Consider the following 17,443-nt stretch of genomic DNA (forward strand, 5'->3'; position numbering starts at 1 on the left):
AGATTAAGGTAAAACAATAACAACACAGGATAATGTGTAAAAGCTACTGGAAATATCCAGTGTAGGTAAACAAGTACAAGATAATAGTGAGCTAGGTTGTGAGGCCAAGAGTTCATCTTATCACACAAGAGGCCCATTCAAGGCCATCTTACATGCAGGTAGAATGTTTTCTATGGTGCATCAGTAAACATTGATGTAAACGGGAGCATATGAACCACACCTCCACCCCCCTTTCTGAAGTCAATCTCCAGCTCTATTATTTTGTAGACATTGTTGTCATGCCACCTTGTCACTAAGCTCTCTATCACCTCCCTGTACTCAGACTCATAATTTATTTGATATGTAGCCCACTACTGTGGTATCAGCTTCAAACTTGTGAAGTTGTCAGCGTACAGGGAGTAGAGTAGGGGGCTGTGGAGCACCAGTGTTTAGAATAAGTGTGACTCGAGGTGTTGCTACCTATCCTTACTGACTGCAGTCTGTTGGTCAGAAGGATTATCTGTATGGATGGCAAGGAAAACAATCTTTTTTACTGTACATGTGGCAATAATAAATCAATTTACAGTTTACAATTTAAGGAGGGGAAGGAGTTTAAAGGAGACGTGTGGAGCAAGTTTTTTTTTACACAGAGAATAATGGCTACCAAGGGTAGTAATGAAAGCAAATATTTTAGTGAGAGTAAGAGTCAGCTAGACACATGAATAGGCAGGGAATGGAAGGATATAGACCCTGGAAAAGGGATGAGTTAGGTTAACATCATGGTCGGCACAGACACTGTGGGCCGAATGGCCTGTTCCTGCGCTAGTCTATGTCCTGTATTACCTGCCTACCCAGATTGTACAGAGTTCCAAACTGTTCTGACCAATCGTGATGGGGCCGTCGGGAGCGAGCCTAGCGCGTCCCCGGTGTGGCGGCGGGAGCGCGCTTCCCGGTGCAGCAAGTGTCGCCTACCCGCAACGGGGTGTTGGTGCACACGCAACGATTTCGGGTGGGGTCGGGGGCGAGCTCGTCTGCTCGAGTATGTGTCGGGGACGCGCTGCCTGGGTTCCAATGAACCTCGGAGTCGCGTTCTAGTGTGGAGTGGGTGCCGGAGGTGCGCTCTGGGCTGGAGCGCTCGGGGACGCGCGCGGGTTGCTGTCGCTGACAGTACGGGTGCGGGAGCCGGCCTCCGCGTCCCCGACACCGCCCGGCGGATTGCGACATCATGTCTTTCAAGGTAATGCTGCGTGTTCCGGATGGCTGGCAGCACAGCCTCAAGTTACGGACCTTTCAGCAGCTGCCGTTAGTGGAGCATCTGCGCTTTCAACCCATGATGCGTGTCCTTGGGGTCGCTAAGAGTTCATTGCGGGTCCCTGAGGCCGTTGCGGATTCACTGTGGGGTGGGGTGGGGGTTTGCTGCGGGGTCCCGGGGGTTGGTGCGGTATCGTGTTTCACGCTGCTGCTGCGGTTACATTGCGTGTTGCGTGAGGGCTTCGGGGCTAGGCTGTACAGGGATATCAGTGTGGGCAGAATTGCCGGGCCCATCTGTCGATCTGATGGAAGAGGGGGTTGCAAATGTCAGAGTCTGGGGATGAAGCCCATAGTCCCATGAATGGGACGGCGCAAGTGGAGAGGGAGTAAAGAAGATGCACAAAACATAAATTGTAGTTAAATTATACATGTAAGAGAAGAGAAAAGAAATGTGAAAAATGTGTAAAAAAGACACAATCAGACACAAGTCCTAGTTAGTGAAAGAGCTGGTCAATAGGGTTCTGCTGCTGAGGTAGGTTGTGCAGGTAGGCTCAAGAACCCAATAACTGAAGGTGCTGGGGGACTTCTGTACCTCCTGCTTGATGGTACCTTTGGCATAGTCTGGATGGTGGGGATCTTTGATGATGCCGCCTTCTTGAGGAAGCGCTCCCCATCGATGCTGTCAGTGGTAGGGAGAGCTGTGCCTGTGATGGATTGGGCTGTGCCCTCTACTCTCTGCAGCCTCTTGTGTTCCTGTGGTTGGGATTCCTGTTACAGGCTGTGATGCAACCGGTCAGGATGCTCTCCATCTGTAGAATCCTCTGTCACCTCCATTCCCATTCATTCAACCTGTCTCTGCCCTGTATAACCTGAACTTCAGTCTACATTGGTAGGATAACAGGGATCAAGGATGGACTGCGGATGTACCGAAGGCTTACTTTTGTCTTGCACGTCAATAATAGCTTTTGTTTACCTGCCATCCAGATAGCCCACTTCAAAACATCAAAAGGAAAAGCAGTAACACAATGCAGAATAAAGTGTTATAGAGAAAGTGCAGTGCACATAGACAAAAAAGTGTAGGGGCCATAACAAGTTAAATTGAGAGGTTGGGAGTCCATTTCATCAATCTAGGGGATCATTCAATAGCTTTTTAACAGTGGGGTGTGCTGGAGGGTGTCCTTGAGTTTAATGGTATGTGCTTTTGGGCTTTTGTTTTTTCTTCCTGATAGGAGGGGAGAAGAGAGAATATCTGCAGTGTATGGGGTTTTAGGTTATGCTAGCTACTTTGCTGAAGCAGCGGCAAGTGTAGACAGAAACTGTGGTGGAGGGGTTGGTGCTCCATGAGTGCTTGCTGTTTTCAGAGTAATCCAGGTCTTGCTCTGATTTCTAACGTGGCACTAATCACTAATGCACATAAAAACAAACCTGCATGTTAAAAAGCTGATGACACAGGCAACTGGAAACTGATTTGCTATATCCTCAATTCCAAGGTGATTCAAGTCCGTTTTAATTCACTGTTGTATTATAGTGATGAAAAGCATATGGCAAGCTGCCTTATTAGCCAAGGTACTAAGTTCAAGAGTTAAGAAGTTATCTTGCAGCTTTATAAAGCTCTAGTTAGTCCAGATCTGGAGTACTGCATTCAGATCTGGTTCCCCCCACTCCAATATAGGAAGGATATGGGAGCTTTGGAGAGGGTGCAGAAGAGGTTCACCAGTATGTTTCCTGGATTAGAGGGCATGAGCTATAAGGAGAAGATGGATATACTTGGGTTGTTTTCTCTGGAGCAGTGGAGACTGAGGGGAACCTGATAGAGGTTTATAAGATTATGAGAGGCATAGACAGGGTAGAGAGCCAATAGATTTTTTCCATGATTAATACCAGAGGGCATGCATTTAAAGTGAGAGGGGGTAAGTTGAAAGGAGACATGAAGGGTAAGTTTTTACACAGAGTGGTGGGTGCCTGGGGTTGTGGTTGAAGCAGATACAATAGAAACATTCAAGAGACTCTCAGGTAGGCACATGAAATTGTAGAGAATGGGGGGATATGGACAGAAGGGATTAGTCTGGTTAGATATTTGATTACTAATGTATGGTAGTTAGTTCAGCAGAACATTGTGAGCCCAAGGGCCTGTTTCTGTGCTGTACTGTTCCACTGTATGTTTTATCTATTTCAGTACTGAAACTGAACCTGTATTTTTCCAACAGAGGGAAATGCCACTTGCAAACGCTGTGTTCTGGACGGCACGGAAAGGAAATGCCACCCTGTTGAGGCTGCTTCTAAACAGTGGTCGAACAGATGCAGACTGCAGAGACAGTGTATGCTTTTCGAATGCGTGTGTATCCTGCGATCATCATGGGGGGGGGGGCTTCACAGCACAGCCTTCAAACTGCAGACACTTTTCACTGCACGTCCTGTATCAGTAAGTGGCCCAGACTGTAACTGATCCTGATCATCAGCAATATTTTCTCATTGACAGCTTGGGACAACCGCTCTGATGGTGGCTTCATACTGCAATCACATGGACTGTGTTCGGGAGCTGATCCTACAGGGAGCAGGCATTAACATCCAAAGGGAGGTAATGCGTACTACTGGGCAGACGTATCCCGAAACGGGAATGTAACTGGGTAAAATGGAGAGCGAGAACAAGGTTCAACATAGTTGGAGTTGTTTTCAGCCATACAATGACCAGTTTTGCTGGTCTTGAACTGGGGGAAGGGTGGTGGAGTGATTGGGCTTTCAAAACCATATGATTGAGTTTTCTGAGGAGTTGAGAAAGGTAGAGCAATGGATGTTGTCCACATTGACTTTAGTAAGACATTTGACTAGGTCCCTCATAGGAGGTTCATCCAGAAGGTTGAGGTGCATGGGATTCACAGTCGTTGGCCATTTGGATTCAGATTCATTTTGGCTTGCCTATTGACCACAGGGTAATGTTAGAAGGGTCTTATTCTGGCTAGAAGTCTGTGACTAATGGTGTTCAACAGTTCAAGTTCAAAATCAAATTTAATTGTCATTCAACCAAACACATGAATAAAACCAAACAAAACAGCGTCCCTCTGGGCCCAAGGTGCAAAGCAAGAACCGACAGTCACACACAGTACGCAGCACATATAGCACATGTAATTGAGACAGGAGAAAAACATACAGTTACAACATTATAATATTAAAAAATAAAATGAATCCATAGGGATTCATAATGCGACCTCTGCTATTTGTGATACGTACAATACACAGTAAGTTTGCAGGGTGGTGGTGTTGTAGGTAATAAAAAATATTGTCAAAGTATATTGTGAGATAAAGATCAGTTGCAGATATAGGCAAAGAAATGGCAAACTGAGGTTCATCCAGACAAGTGTGATATGTACTTTGGGAGATCAAATGTAAAGAGAAAGTACACAGTTAATGGCAGGAGCCTTAACTGTATTGATGTACAGAAGCCTGCCCTCAGTGTAGGTCCTGGGGTGAAAATGACCTTTCCCCTGGTTCCTGTAGCTGCCTTTGATATCCCACTCCATATCTGCACCATCCAATAGGAGGAGAAGATCCCCTGCTGGAATTTGGTGTGGAGAAGGAAGGCCTACTAGCTCAAGGGCAAGCTTGTGCAAAGTGCAGACCACAGGACAGGTTGCTGTGAGCTGCAGATTCACCCTCAGAGAATACAGTCTGGCTGTGAATGCCTCTTTCAGGTAATTTTATGTTGGGGAAAGCAATCCTGTTTTTTTTTAAAAAAGCCAGTTGTCCTGGGAGTAAATGGAGAGCTGACTTTCAGACACTGGAGACACGTCAAAGGTTCATAAACACGAGGAAGTCTGCAGATGCTGGAAATCCAAAGCAACACACACAAAATGCTGGAGGGGTTCAGCAGGTCAGGCAGCATCTATGAAAATGAATAAATAGTCAACATTTTGGGCTGAGACTCTTGTTTTGCATTCCATCCATACAGATAATTTCATCACGAAGGTGCATTCAGGTAGTACAAGGAAAAGCCGTAGCAGATTGCAGAATAGGGTGTTACAGTTACAGAGATGGTGTAGTGCAGGCTAACAATGATGAACAAGGGCCACAATGAGGTAGGTTGTGAGATAAGATGTTCCTCTTGAGTGTAAAGAGTTCCATTCAATAGTCTTATAATAGGAGGGTAGAAGCTGTCCTCGAGTCTGGTTGTATGTGCTTTCAGATTTGACAGAATATGTGGGATTTTTTTTTCAACCAAAAGCAGTTTCTGATGCTGGCAAAAGTCCAGGGTTAAGTTTCCCGTGGGATGTTGAGGTATGACTGGTGAAAGTTTCCCGTGGGGTGTTGAGGTATGAGTGGTGAAAGTTCCCCGTGGGGTGTTGGGGTATGAGTGGCGAGGAACTTCACCCAGGCTCAGCTGCACAGTAGAAGCCAGACATACAAGGAAATGCAGATTACATTAATATGGAGGAAGGTCTGGGGAGTTCATGGGTTCCATGTACAATGGCTGAGCATCAGAAACTGATTTTCCTCTGATGGGCTGCAGGCAGATCAGGTGACAGCCTGGTTCCTGATCTTCTGCCAGAGTTATGGCTGAATCTCAGGAAATTCCCAGGACGTTCCCAGGAAATTCCCAGGACATTCCCAGGAAATTTAGAGGACATGGCTGGGTGCGAGGAAATTATCCGTCGGTACAAAATTAAGTTAGCACTTGCAACTGGAAGGAAGATGATTCACCCAGCACATGTTGACAGTGATGATGGTGAGTGGGAGGTGCTTCATGTTGAGTGAATTAATTCCCTTTTATCTCCTCAGTCAGGCTCCACTGCTCTGTACTTTGCTGCTCAACAAGGGAACAATGCGATTGTGAAATTCCTGTTGGAGTATGGGGCCTCGACAGAGCTATCGACCAAAGTAAGAGAGACAACAATCTGCAAACATTGAGACACTCACCATTATAGATCATACAGTACTGTGCAAAGGTCTTGGAGGTCGATCTATCTACCCAGGGTGCCTCAGACTTTTGCACAGCTCTGTATTTGTCAACATGGAGCAGAGAACGAGTTTGTAAACCTGGCGGGAGCAAAGGGTACTGGGAATGACACAGGAGGGGTGTGGGACAGGTGGCAGAGGAAGGGTGCCACTGGCGGGGGTGGTATGGGTACAGACACACCCATCCCTGAAACACCAGGCAAAGGCCATTTGATTCCAAACAATTGATTTATTAATCATTACAGAATGTCTGTCTGTAGCTTCTTGCTGTTTGTCCTCTCCCTTCCCCTTTTCCCTACCATAATTCCCCTCTCCCTGACCCCTTCCTACTCTCAGTCCACAATAGAGACCCAAATCAGAATCAGGTTTACCATCACTCACATAGGTCATGAAATTTCAGGGTTTTTACAGCAGCAGCAGTACGGTGCAATACATAAAATTACTACAGCACTGTGCGAAAGTCTTGGGCAGTCTAGCTATATATATGTGTCTTACACTTCTTCATAGTTCTGTAAATTGATTTATGATTGTTATATGTAGCAAGGTACAGTGAAAAACTTGTCATGTGTAAAGTTCATACAAATCAATTCGTTACTTCAGTACATTGAGGTAGTACAAGGTAAAACAATAACAGAATGCAGAATAAAGTGTTACAGTTACAGAGAATGCACAGTGCAAGTAAGCAATAGAGTGTAGGGCCATAACACAGTAGATTGTGAGGTCAATTGTCTATCTTACTGTACTAGGAGATTGTTCAGTATAATAGCAGGTTAGAAACTGTCCTTGAGGCCGGTCATACGAGCTTTCAGAATTTTGTGCCGTCTGCTGAATGGGAGAGGTTATAGACAGTCCAGGGAAGGAAGGCTGGTTTCCATGTGTCCAGAACTCTGTACAGTATTGGGCAGAGCAGTTGTCATACCAAGCCATGACTTATCTGGATAGGCTGCTTTCACTGGTGCAAGCACAGGGTGGTGAAAGAGTGCAGGAATTGGGAGGTTATTGTTTAGTTGTTATGCGGGTTGGTGGTTTAATTGTCCACTCTAAATTGCCAACCTCCCCCCACCCATGTATAGAAGGGAGGTGTAATCTGGGGGCCATTGATGGACATCTGAGAGAGAGTGGGGTTAGAGAAATAACTGGGAGAATGGGATTTCTCTGAGAGCTAGCATAGACTGGATGCACTGAATGGCCTCCCATGACAAAAGCTTGGGAGTAAAGCTGCCAACGGGGTATGCACTGGTCTGTGATGGAAAAAGTGCCCCCTCCCTTCCCCAGTTTAAATGCAAAGCCTCCCATAAAGTGAAAAGCAGAGACTTGAGTCTGATTGTTATGTTCCAGTTAAGGTGACTCCCACCCTTCTTTACTCACCCTGACTGCCGTAAACACCCATCCTGGCCTGCCTTTGAACGTAGGTAGTCAATATTCCTCTTCTGCATGCATCAGATCTTCACCTCTGTCAGTGAGCGACATGATCTCTGATCCACAGGAGTAGGAGTTTCTTCTGAACTTCATGCCCCTTGACCTCTCTCCATATCAGACTCTGTGGCTGTCAGTGGGATTCCTTCCACAAGAGGATTCTCGTTGGTTGGTGTAGTCTCATGGTGATGAACGGTCTCCCTTCATGCTGTATGATGGCATGATTGAGTTTACAAAATGAAGTCACTCTCCTCTGTCCGTTCTACCACTTTGAAACTGTTAAAATTATATCAGCTGCATCTTCTGCTCAAAACTATTCACCCACCATCTTAAACATCACTATTGTACCTGCCTCAACCACCTCCCCTGACAGCCTTGCCAGCCACACACCACACTCTATGTAATAATAAAAAAAATCTTGTAAATATTCTTTAAACCTTCCCCCTCACACCTTAAGCTTCTGCTTTCTACTGCTTGATGTTTCTACTCTGGAAAAAATATTTTGACTATTTCCCCTATCTGTGCCTTTTGTAATCTGATAAACTTCTGTTAGGTCTCCCCTCAGCCTTCAAGGCTCCAGTGAAAACAACCCAAATCTGTCCAGTATCTCATTATAGCAAGTGTCCTTCAATCCATGCAACATCCTGATGAACCTCTTCTGCATCTTCTCCTAAGCCTCCATAGCCTTCCTGTTACGGGACAAACAGAATTGCAAACAGCCAAATGTAACCTAACCAAAATTTTATACAGATGGCTTCCAGACTTTTATACTCTGTGCCTAACCAATGAAAGCAACCATGCCCTGTGTCTTTACCAACCTACCTATTTTCTTGTGTTTCCACCTTCAGTAAGCTATGGACTTGCACCCCAAGATCACCCTGTACATTAATGCTGTTAAGGGTCCTGCCGTTTACTGTCTACTTTCTCTTTATATTTGACCTCCCAAAGTGCAACACCTCACACTTGTCTGGGTTAGACTCCATCTGCCATCTCTCTGCTCATATTTCCAACTGATCTACATCTTGTTGAATCATTCTTCATTATCTCTGCTCTACCAATTTTTGTGTCATCTCCAACTTATTAAATACACTACCTAGACTTTTTAAATCCTCATTCTTAAAATGAAATAATCTAAAACTGTGTTGTCTATCCTCTGTTCAATCAATCACCACATGTGCATGTGTTAGCACAGTACAGCCTCTACGTGGGCTTAACTCAGACACTTCTACCTGGTCTCACAAATAATGAATTCAGAGTAATTGCTTTGTCTAATCTTGCCCCACTAAACGGTGAACTGACCATCAGATACAGGATCAGAATTAGCTCATCGAGTCTGCTCCGCCATTCAATAATGGCTGATTTCTTTTTAACCCCATTCACTCACCTTCTCCCTGTAACCCTCAATCCCCTTACCAATCAGGGACCTATCAATCTCAATGACTCCACAGCCCTCTGTGGCAGCAGATTCTACAGATCCACCCTCTGGCTGAATAAGTTCCTCATCTCAGTTCTAAAGGGACATCCCTCTATTCTGAGTCTGTGTTCTTGGATCCTAGACTCTCCTACTGATGGAAACATCCGTCCATGTCCACTCTATACAGACCTTTAATCAATAGGTCTCAATAGGATCCCCTCTTCAAAATCCTCTCCAGGGCATGCACGTCTTTCTTTAGATGCAATGCCAAAATTGCTAACAATATTCCAAATGAGAACTGATCAACACCTTGTACAGCCTCACTTTTATATTCCAGTCTTCTCAAAATTAATGAGCAGAATGTCCCTCAGAATCAGGTTTATTATCACTGATGTGAAATTTGTTGTTTTGTGGCAGCAGTACAGTGCAAAGGCAAAATTACTATAAATTACAAAATAAATGAATAGTGCAATAAGAAAGGAATAACAAAGGCATTTGTGGGTTCATGGACCATTCAGAAATCTGATGGCAGAAGGGAAGAAGTTGTTCCTGAATCATTGATTGTGAGTTTTCAGGTTTCTGCCACACCTCCCTGAAGGCAGTAATGAGAATAGGGTACGTCCCACTTTGTGAGAGTCCTTAATGATGGTGTCACTTTCTTGAGGCAACAATTCTCGAATAATGTTTCTTGGAGCTGCTCATCCTTTCCACTGCACATGCCTTTGTGATCTCCTGACTTCCCTTTCCTAAAGTCCACAATCAATTCATTGACCTTGCTGACATTGAATGCAAAGTTATTATTGCAACACCACTCAACCAGCCAATCTGTTTCACTCTTGTATGCCGCCAGGAGATAAGGGAACATCCTTTCCAAATCCCATTTTCATTGAGTTTCCAATAGACTCACTCCACTGATCAATCCTGGTCCATTCTTTTGTTGTATCTTTTTTTAACAGATAGCTCATGTTTTTAAAAAATGGCATTTTAACTTTTAAGACACAACTAACAGATTGGCAATACATGTCGAACAATATATGGATACAAAAGTAGAATTGAAGATGGATGCGACATGGGGCTGGAACATGGAGACTCATTGCAAGTTGCTCCCTGCGGGTCTACTCTCTACTTCTATTGTAATTGTTCTAATCTTTTCATGCACTGTATAATGATTTAATCTGTATGAGCAGTATGCAGGACCAGCTTTTCATTGTATCTTGGTACTGTGACAACAAATGAATTCCAATTCTATATGGGTGAACTGAATTCTCTGTGTGTTCCCTGCACAGGATGGTGCCACTCCTCTGTCCATTGCCAGTCAGTATGGACACAACTCAGTGGTGGAGACTTTGCTCAACAGGAGATGCAACATTAATATCCAGTTGCAGGTAAGAGTAATGGAGTGTGGTCTCTTTGCCTGGTCCCACAAGTTGCTGGAGGAACTCAGCAGGTTAGGCAGCATCTATGGGAGGGTGAACAGTAGACATTTCAGGCTGAGATCCTTCATCTGCAGTTGCGTCTTGGTATGAATCTGATTGCCCAGCTATAGAAAGAACACAGACCAGTACACGCACTTTGGCCCACGATGTTGTGCCGCACAAGATCAACTTAACCCTTCCCTCCCACATAGTCCTCCATTTTTCTTTCATCATGTGCCAAGTCCCTTAAATATATCTGCCTATCTACACCACCCCTGGCCGCACGTTTCATGCACCCACCACTCTTAAGTATGAAAAAAAAAATCACTTTTGACATTCCCTCCCCATTACTTTCCTCCAATCACCTTAAAAATAGTGCCCCCTCATATTAGCCATTACAGTCCAACAGCAAACGTCTCTAGCTGCCCACTCTATATGCATCTCATCATCTTTTACACCTCTATTAAGTTTTACACTCTTATTCTTCACTCCAAAGAGGAATAGCCTTTCTCGCTCAACCTTTCCTCATAAAGCAGGAAGAATGTCTTTAAATGGGGTGCATCGATTGCAGGAATTGGAACCAGTTATACAAGACATTGGTGAGTCCACACTTGGAGTATTATATGTATTTCTAGTCACCCAAAAAAGAAATGGGAATTAGGAAGGATATTATTAAGCTGGGAAAGGTACACAAGGATGTTTTCAACTTGAATCACTGAAGGATGCTTGACAGCTGTAGAAGGGCTTGAATGCTATGTGAAACAAAACCACATAGGTAACAAGGCTTCGCTTTAAAGTCTCACTTGGACAGTCTGAGGTACCCACCTGTTTCAAGTAAGTTTCAATTATACCAGTGCCTGAGAAGAATGTGGTAGCCTGCCTTATTGACTAACATCCAGTAGCACGTAAATCCACTGTGATGAAGTGTTTGAGAGGTTGGTGATGAAACCTATCAATTCCCGCCTGAGAAGCCACTTCGATCCACTCCAGTTCACCTCCAGGCACAACAGGCCCATCACAGATGCCATTTCAATGTCCTTTCACTCAATCCTCGAACATCTGGACTGCAAATATGCACGCATCCAGAAGCTGTTCATCAACTACAGCCTGGCATTCAATTACATCATCCCCTCAAAACTAATCAATAAGACTTTGACCTCAATGCCTCCTTGTGCAGCTGGATCCTCAATTTCCTCACTTTCAGATGCCAGTCAGTTTCGATTGGTAGCAACGTCTCCTCCACAGTCTGAATCAGCACAGGTGAAACACAAGGCTGTATGCTTGGCTCTCTTCTCTACTTGCTATACACTAATGTCTGTGTGGCTAAGCACAGCTTCAATGCCATATTCAAGTTTGCTAACAACACCACTATCGTTGGCCGAATCAAAGTGACGAATCAACACATAGGAAGGAGAATGTTGTTACGGTGCCACTCAGTCAACCTTTTACTAAACGTCAGCAAGACGAAGGAGCTGATTACTGACCAGGAAGATGAATCTTGAGGTCCATGAGCCAGTCCTCATCAGGGAATTAGAGGTAGAGAGGGTCAGCAACTTCAGATTCCTCGGTGTTATCATTTCAGAGTATCTGTTCTGGGCCCAGCATGTAAGTGCAATTACGAAGAAAGCACGGCAGTTTGCGAAGTTTCGGCATGGCATCTAAAACTTTGACAAACTTCTGTTGTATTTTTGTAGAGTTTATGAATTGGTTGCATCACTGCATGCTAACACCAATGCCTTTGAATGGAAATTCCTACAAAAAAGTAGTGGATATGGCCCAGTCTATCAGAGGGTAAAGCCCTCCCCACCATGGAGTACATCTACACGGAGCGCTGTCACAGGAAAGCAGTGTCCATCATCAGGGACCCACACCATCCAGGCCATGCTCTCTTCTTGCTGCCGCCATCAAGAAAAAAGTACAGGAGCCTCAGGATCCACGCCACCAGGTTAAGAAACAGTTATTACCCCTCAGCCATTAGGCTCCTAAGCCAGAGGGAATGACTTCACTCAGCTTTACTCACTCCATCACTGAAATGTTCCCACAACCGATGAACTCACTTACAAGGACTTTTCATCTCATGTTCTCAAAATTTATTGCTTTTGTTATTATTTTTATTAATTTTTTGTATTTGTATAGTTTAATGTCTTTTGCACATTGTCTGTCCTGGTGTGTGACTATCATGTTTCTTGCAAGAAAATGAATCTCAGGGTTGTATATGGTGACATATATGTACTTTGAACTTTCTTGCCAGGGCAGAGGGCTTGGGTTATAAGGAAAGATTAGACAGCCTGAGACTTTTTTCTGGAAGCAAAGGAGGGTAAGGGCAGACCTTACATGGGTATAAGATCATGGGTGCATAGTTAACATGCATGGTCAGTCCTCTCCCTGTTGCAGGGGAGTCTAAAACCAGACGGCATAGATTTAAGGTGAGAGGGAAAAGATTTAAAAGTGATCTGAGGAGCAATGTTTTCCACACAGAGAGCAGTGGGTATATGGAACATTTTGTCAGAGAAAGTAGTTGAGGCAGGTACAATTTCAATGCTTAAACATGGATGGGAAAGGTCTAGAGGGATATTGTGTGATCATAAAGTGCTCACTAACAAATTCAATAAATCCCTGTGGAAACTCTTTGTCCAAGAGTGCTGAGGACATGGGTTCCAAGCACAAATGATAAGTTTCTTGAGTTTGATGTGGAAATTATCGTAGGCCGCGGTCTGTTGTGGCTCCCAGCTGCCCTATGGTTCGCTTGGTGATTTCATCTGTGAGTAATCGCGACCTCATTCTCAATGAAAACATAAGCAGTAGACTCAGGAGTTGGCCATTCAGCCTTTTCCCTGTTCCTGCACTCAGAAGCTCGTGTTGATAGCTTACCTCACTGCTCTATTCTGTCCTGTATCCCATAGCTTCTGAAGTACACTCCAAATTTTTCAGCGTCACTAGAGAGTTTCCTATTCATAGAGTCATACCACATTATCCTCCAGTTCATACCACATAGAAACAGGCCCTTTGGCCCAACTTGTCATGCTGGCCAAGATATGCATTTAACGTCAGAGAAATGTATACAATATACACCCTGAGTTTTTTTCTTTGCAGACATCCATGAAAACAGAGTGCCCCAAAGAATGAATGATGTTAAAACATCAAAACCCCAAAGACCCCTAACTCCCCCTCCCACGCACAAGCAGCAAGGCAACAACCCCCCCACCCCCACCAGCAAAAAAGCATCAGAACCCTCCACCAAACACTTATGCGTGCAGCAAAGCATCAATAAAGACACAGGCTTGCAGTACCCTAAAAACTACTCGTTCACCAATAATTCGACATACCACAGGCCCTCTCTCTCCCTAATAAGGGGAAAAAGATGTGCCTCTGTTTCACAGTGAAAGAGGAGACATGACAAACATCTCGGTAATTTAAGATGTTAAAAGTCTGTTGCGTCGCTTTTTCCGAGCTCTGTGCCCAGAGAGGCGGCACCAAAAAGCCGCAGCTCTCCAGACACGATCCCTGGCAGCTAACCCGCTGCTCCCGATGATCTCTGTTCTCCCGCGATGCTTCAGTCAGGGGCACCGGCCTAGAATCAGCACGTCCCCAGAGCCACGAAATCCCGGAACCCTGAAGGCGTGCTCATCTTCCAGGCCACATCCTTGGGACGTCAAAAAGCAGCCAGTTGTGAGGCCCTGAGAGCAGGACCTGTTCCCGCTAGCTCCTAATACCCTGCATTTGGCCCATATCCAAAGATTAAAAGTACATTTATTATCAAAGTATGAATGTAGTATACAACCCTGAGATTCATCTTCCCACAGACAGCCATGAAACAAAAAAAAACATAGAACCTGTTCAAAGAAAAATATCAACCTCCCCCCACGTGCAAAAAACAAAAGGTGCAAATAGCAAAAAAAGGAGCAATAAACACAGAATATAATAGCACAAAACTGAAAGAGCCCAGGCATATTCAGCGCAAACACGAGGAAATCTGCAGATGCTGAGGCTGCCTGGCCTGCTGCGTTCACCAGCATTTTGTATGTGTCGCCAGGCATGTTCAGTTCAGCTTGAATATTCAGTTTGTTATCCGCAGGCTGCCCCAATCAAAAATCGCCCAAAATGGCAACAGAAAAAAGAGCAACTAGAAACACATCGTAACGTGAGCTACAGAGTCCAATCCACAAATCACATCAGTGAAACTTTGCCCAAGATTCAGGACTCCAGCACCATCCTCCAACAGCATCGAGAGAGAGAACATTCGAAACCAGGTAGCAACTGAAAGGATCAGAGACGGCGCTGAACACCCACTCACGCCTCGATGATTTCAATCTTCCTCGACACTTTAACTGGAGATAAATAGCGTTGATCGTGGGCTTGCACCCCACCTCCAGGCTTCTTGGTCTTGAAGCCACACGCCTCACCGAGCAACCTCAGAGACAGCAAGGCACCAGATAGCTTAGTGGGCCTGAAAAACACCCACCAAAATGTAGACTCCAAGCTCCAACGGTAGCAGAACCACTTTTGAAAGAAAAAGAAGTTGTGGAAGAAGATGTGAACTGTCTGGAGGATATTGCCCTTGGTCGTATTGTTCGCCGCTGCCATCTTCTTCTTGATATATCTCTCCTGCCTTTGAGTATTGTGTCACATTTGGGGTATTTTGTTTAGTTCTGATCACCTTATTATAAGAAGGATGTGGGAGCTGTAGAGAAGGTGCAGAGAAGATTTTACCAGGATGATGCCTGGTTTAGAGAACGTGTCATTTGAGGAAAGGCTGAACAAGCTAAGGCTTTTCTCTTCAAGTGAAGGAAGATGAGAGGCAACTTGATAGAGGTGTACAAGATGATAAGAGGCATAGATCGAGTGGACAGCCAGCACCTCTTTTCCCTGGGCAGCAATGGCCAATACCTTTCAAGGTGAGTGGAGGAAAGTTTAGTGCAAAGTTTAAGAAACTCAGAAGTAGGATTTTTACAGACTAGTGGGTACATAAAGTGGTGGTAGAGGCGAATACATTAGGGAAGTTTAAGAGACTCTTAGATAGGCACATAGATGAAAGAAAAATGGAGAGTTATGTGGGAATGAAGCATGGATTGATCTTGGACTAGATTGAGAGGTTGCACAACATCATGCACCAAAGGGCCTGTACTGTGCTGCTCTATTCTGTGTTCTAAACACTTCCTCTCCATATACCCATCCACAAGTCTTGTTAATGTACCTGTCTCAAGCACTTGCTCTGGCAACTCATTCCATGTACAGTACTGATTCTCTGGGTAAGAAAGTGTCCTATTAGGTTCTATTAAATCTCTCCACTCTCACCTTAAACCTACACCCTCTAGTTTTTTCCCTTTCTCTGGGAAAATTCACCATCAAAAAGTCAATAGAAGTGAGTGTGAAAAACATTTGAGACGTCGTTGTGAAGGTTCCATTTCTCTATCACCAAAGATGCAATGCAGTTATAATGGAACGGCGCCCTGTGCGGCCCTTGAGGGAAATGAGCTGATTAAAAAGCTGCACACCAGCATCTTCTAATGACTAATGAAATTTGTATTTGAATAGCACCCCATACAACTCCAAAATGGCTTATTGGACTGGGATGCCCCTAAGTGCAAGTCACAAATAAAGTGTAGGAACTACAGCTTATTCTCATTGGCTCAGAATATATTTTAGTTCAAACAGTATTAGAATTATAGAATCATACAGCACAGGCATAGCCCTTTGACCCTTCTTGCCCATGTCAACCAAGGTGCCCTTCTAAGCCGGTCCCATTTGCTCACACTTGGTCCACATCTCAGTAAACCGTTCCTGTCCGTGTTCCTGTCCAAGTGTCTGTCAGATATTGTGTGTGCACGGAGAACTGCTTGGGGTTTCACTAGCTCCCTGGAGGAGCTGGACGTGGCCTTCCAGAGCTGGCATCTCCAACAACGCAGCACTGCATTGTCATATCAGCCTTGATTCTGTGCTCCATAGACCATTAAGAAAGGATCAGGGTTACCAGAGTCTGGGGTTTAATCCTGACCTCTGGCACTATCTGTGTGGAGTTAGCACATTTTTCCTATGACTGTGTGGGCTACCCCCCCCCCCGCCTCACGCCCTGGGTGCTCTGGTTTCCTCACACCTCTCAAAGATGAGCGGGCCAATTTGTTAATTGGCCACTGTAAGTTACCCCCAGGGTGCAGGTGAGGGGAGAATCTGGCTGGAGTTGATGGGGATGTGGGGAGAATGAAATGGGATCAGTGTAAAGGGCTGGTTGATGGTCAGCATGTACTCAATGGGCCAAAGGGCCTGCTTCTGTGCCTCATCTCCCTGTGACTCCAGTTAGCCACTCGGCCTCCCAAGCCCACACCACCCACCACCCCCGCCCCCCCCCACCGGCCAGTATGATCATGGCACTCTCTGAAGATATAGGCTCACTGGTTAATAAATGTAGTCTTTCCCCACGTCCCAAGTGCAACTCACTGTGCAGCACTCTCTGTAATCAGTAACAGGAGCCTACACCTACATCACCTCAGCCTGTGGGACATAATCATCACCAAAAACAGGGAAATATTTAATGTTCTTAAATTCAAGGTTAGATTATATTATCGATCACTTAAAATGAGCAGAGAGACAGAAGTCATTGCTTTACAGTTCACTAACCTCGCAAAGTTACAGAACTATTTTCTCTTGAACAGAGTCCAAAACTGATTGATTGTAAGGCGTGGAATTGAGGGAGTGTCACACTTTGGGGCTGGGGGGGAACTCACATTGTGGTTCGGAGGAGGGGTCATACTGTGAGTGGGGTAGTTCTGAGAAAGGGTGACTCTGGGGTGCGGTGTTCCTGAGGGAGGGCCAGAATTAACACCAAAGAACAGAAAATGAGGATGGAGGAAGGTGTATCAGAGTGGTATTTCATCTGTGGCAGTGGACTGCAGTAGTTTTTTTGAAGGAAGGCTGTTTTACCAAGTTTTGTTGAGTCTATGCTCAGGCCATGGCAGCGACAGTGGCTGGCAGCTTGGCAAGGATCTTGTCTGCAACTTTTTACAGGGAGCTGTTGTCTGTT

The 17,443-nt window shown here is 45.0% G+C and overlaps 1 protein-coding gene across 1 annotated transcript in view; it reads left to right on the forward strand.

Moving 5' to 3' along the window:
• Positions 1–1,019: 1,019 nt before the first annotated feature.
• ankrd29 (ankyrin repeat domain 29) overlaps positions 1,020–17,443 on the forward strand; it is a 38,489-nt gene continuing 22,065 nt past the window's right edge. The window contains exons 1-5 of the mRNA XM_063041058.1: positions 1,020–1,216; positions 3,438–3,548; positions 3,710–3,808; positions 6,004–6,102; positions 10,297–10,395. Of these exons, the coding sequence (XP_062897128.1) occupies positions 1,205–1,216; positions 3,438–3,548; positions 3,710–3,808; positions 6,004–6,102; positions 10,297–10,395 (420 nt within the window). The 5' untranslated portion in view covers positions 1,020–1,204. The remainder of the gene's footprint in view (positions 1,217–3,437; positions 3,549–3,709; positions 3,809–6,003; positions 6,103–10,296; positions 10,396–17,443) is intronic.

The sequence above is a fragment of the Mobula hypostoma genome, chromosome 1 (assembly GCF_963921235.1).
Source record: "Mobula hypostoma chromosome 1, sMobHyp1.1, whole genome shotgun sequence".
In the NCBI taxonomy this organism is placed as follows: domain Eukaryota; kingdom Metazoa; phylum Chordata; class Chondrichthyes; order Myliobatiformes; family Myliobatidae; genus Mobula; species Mobula hypostoma.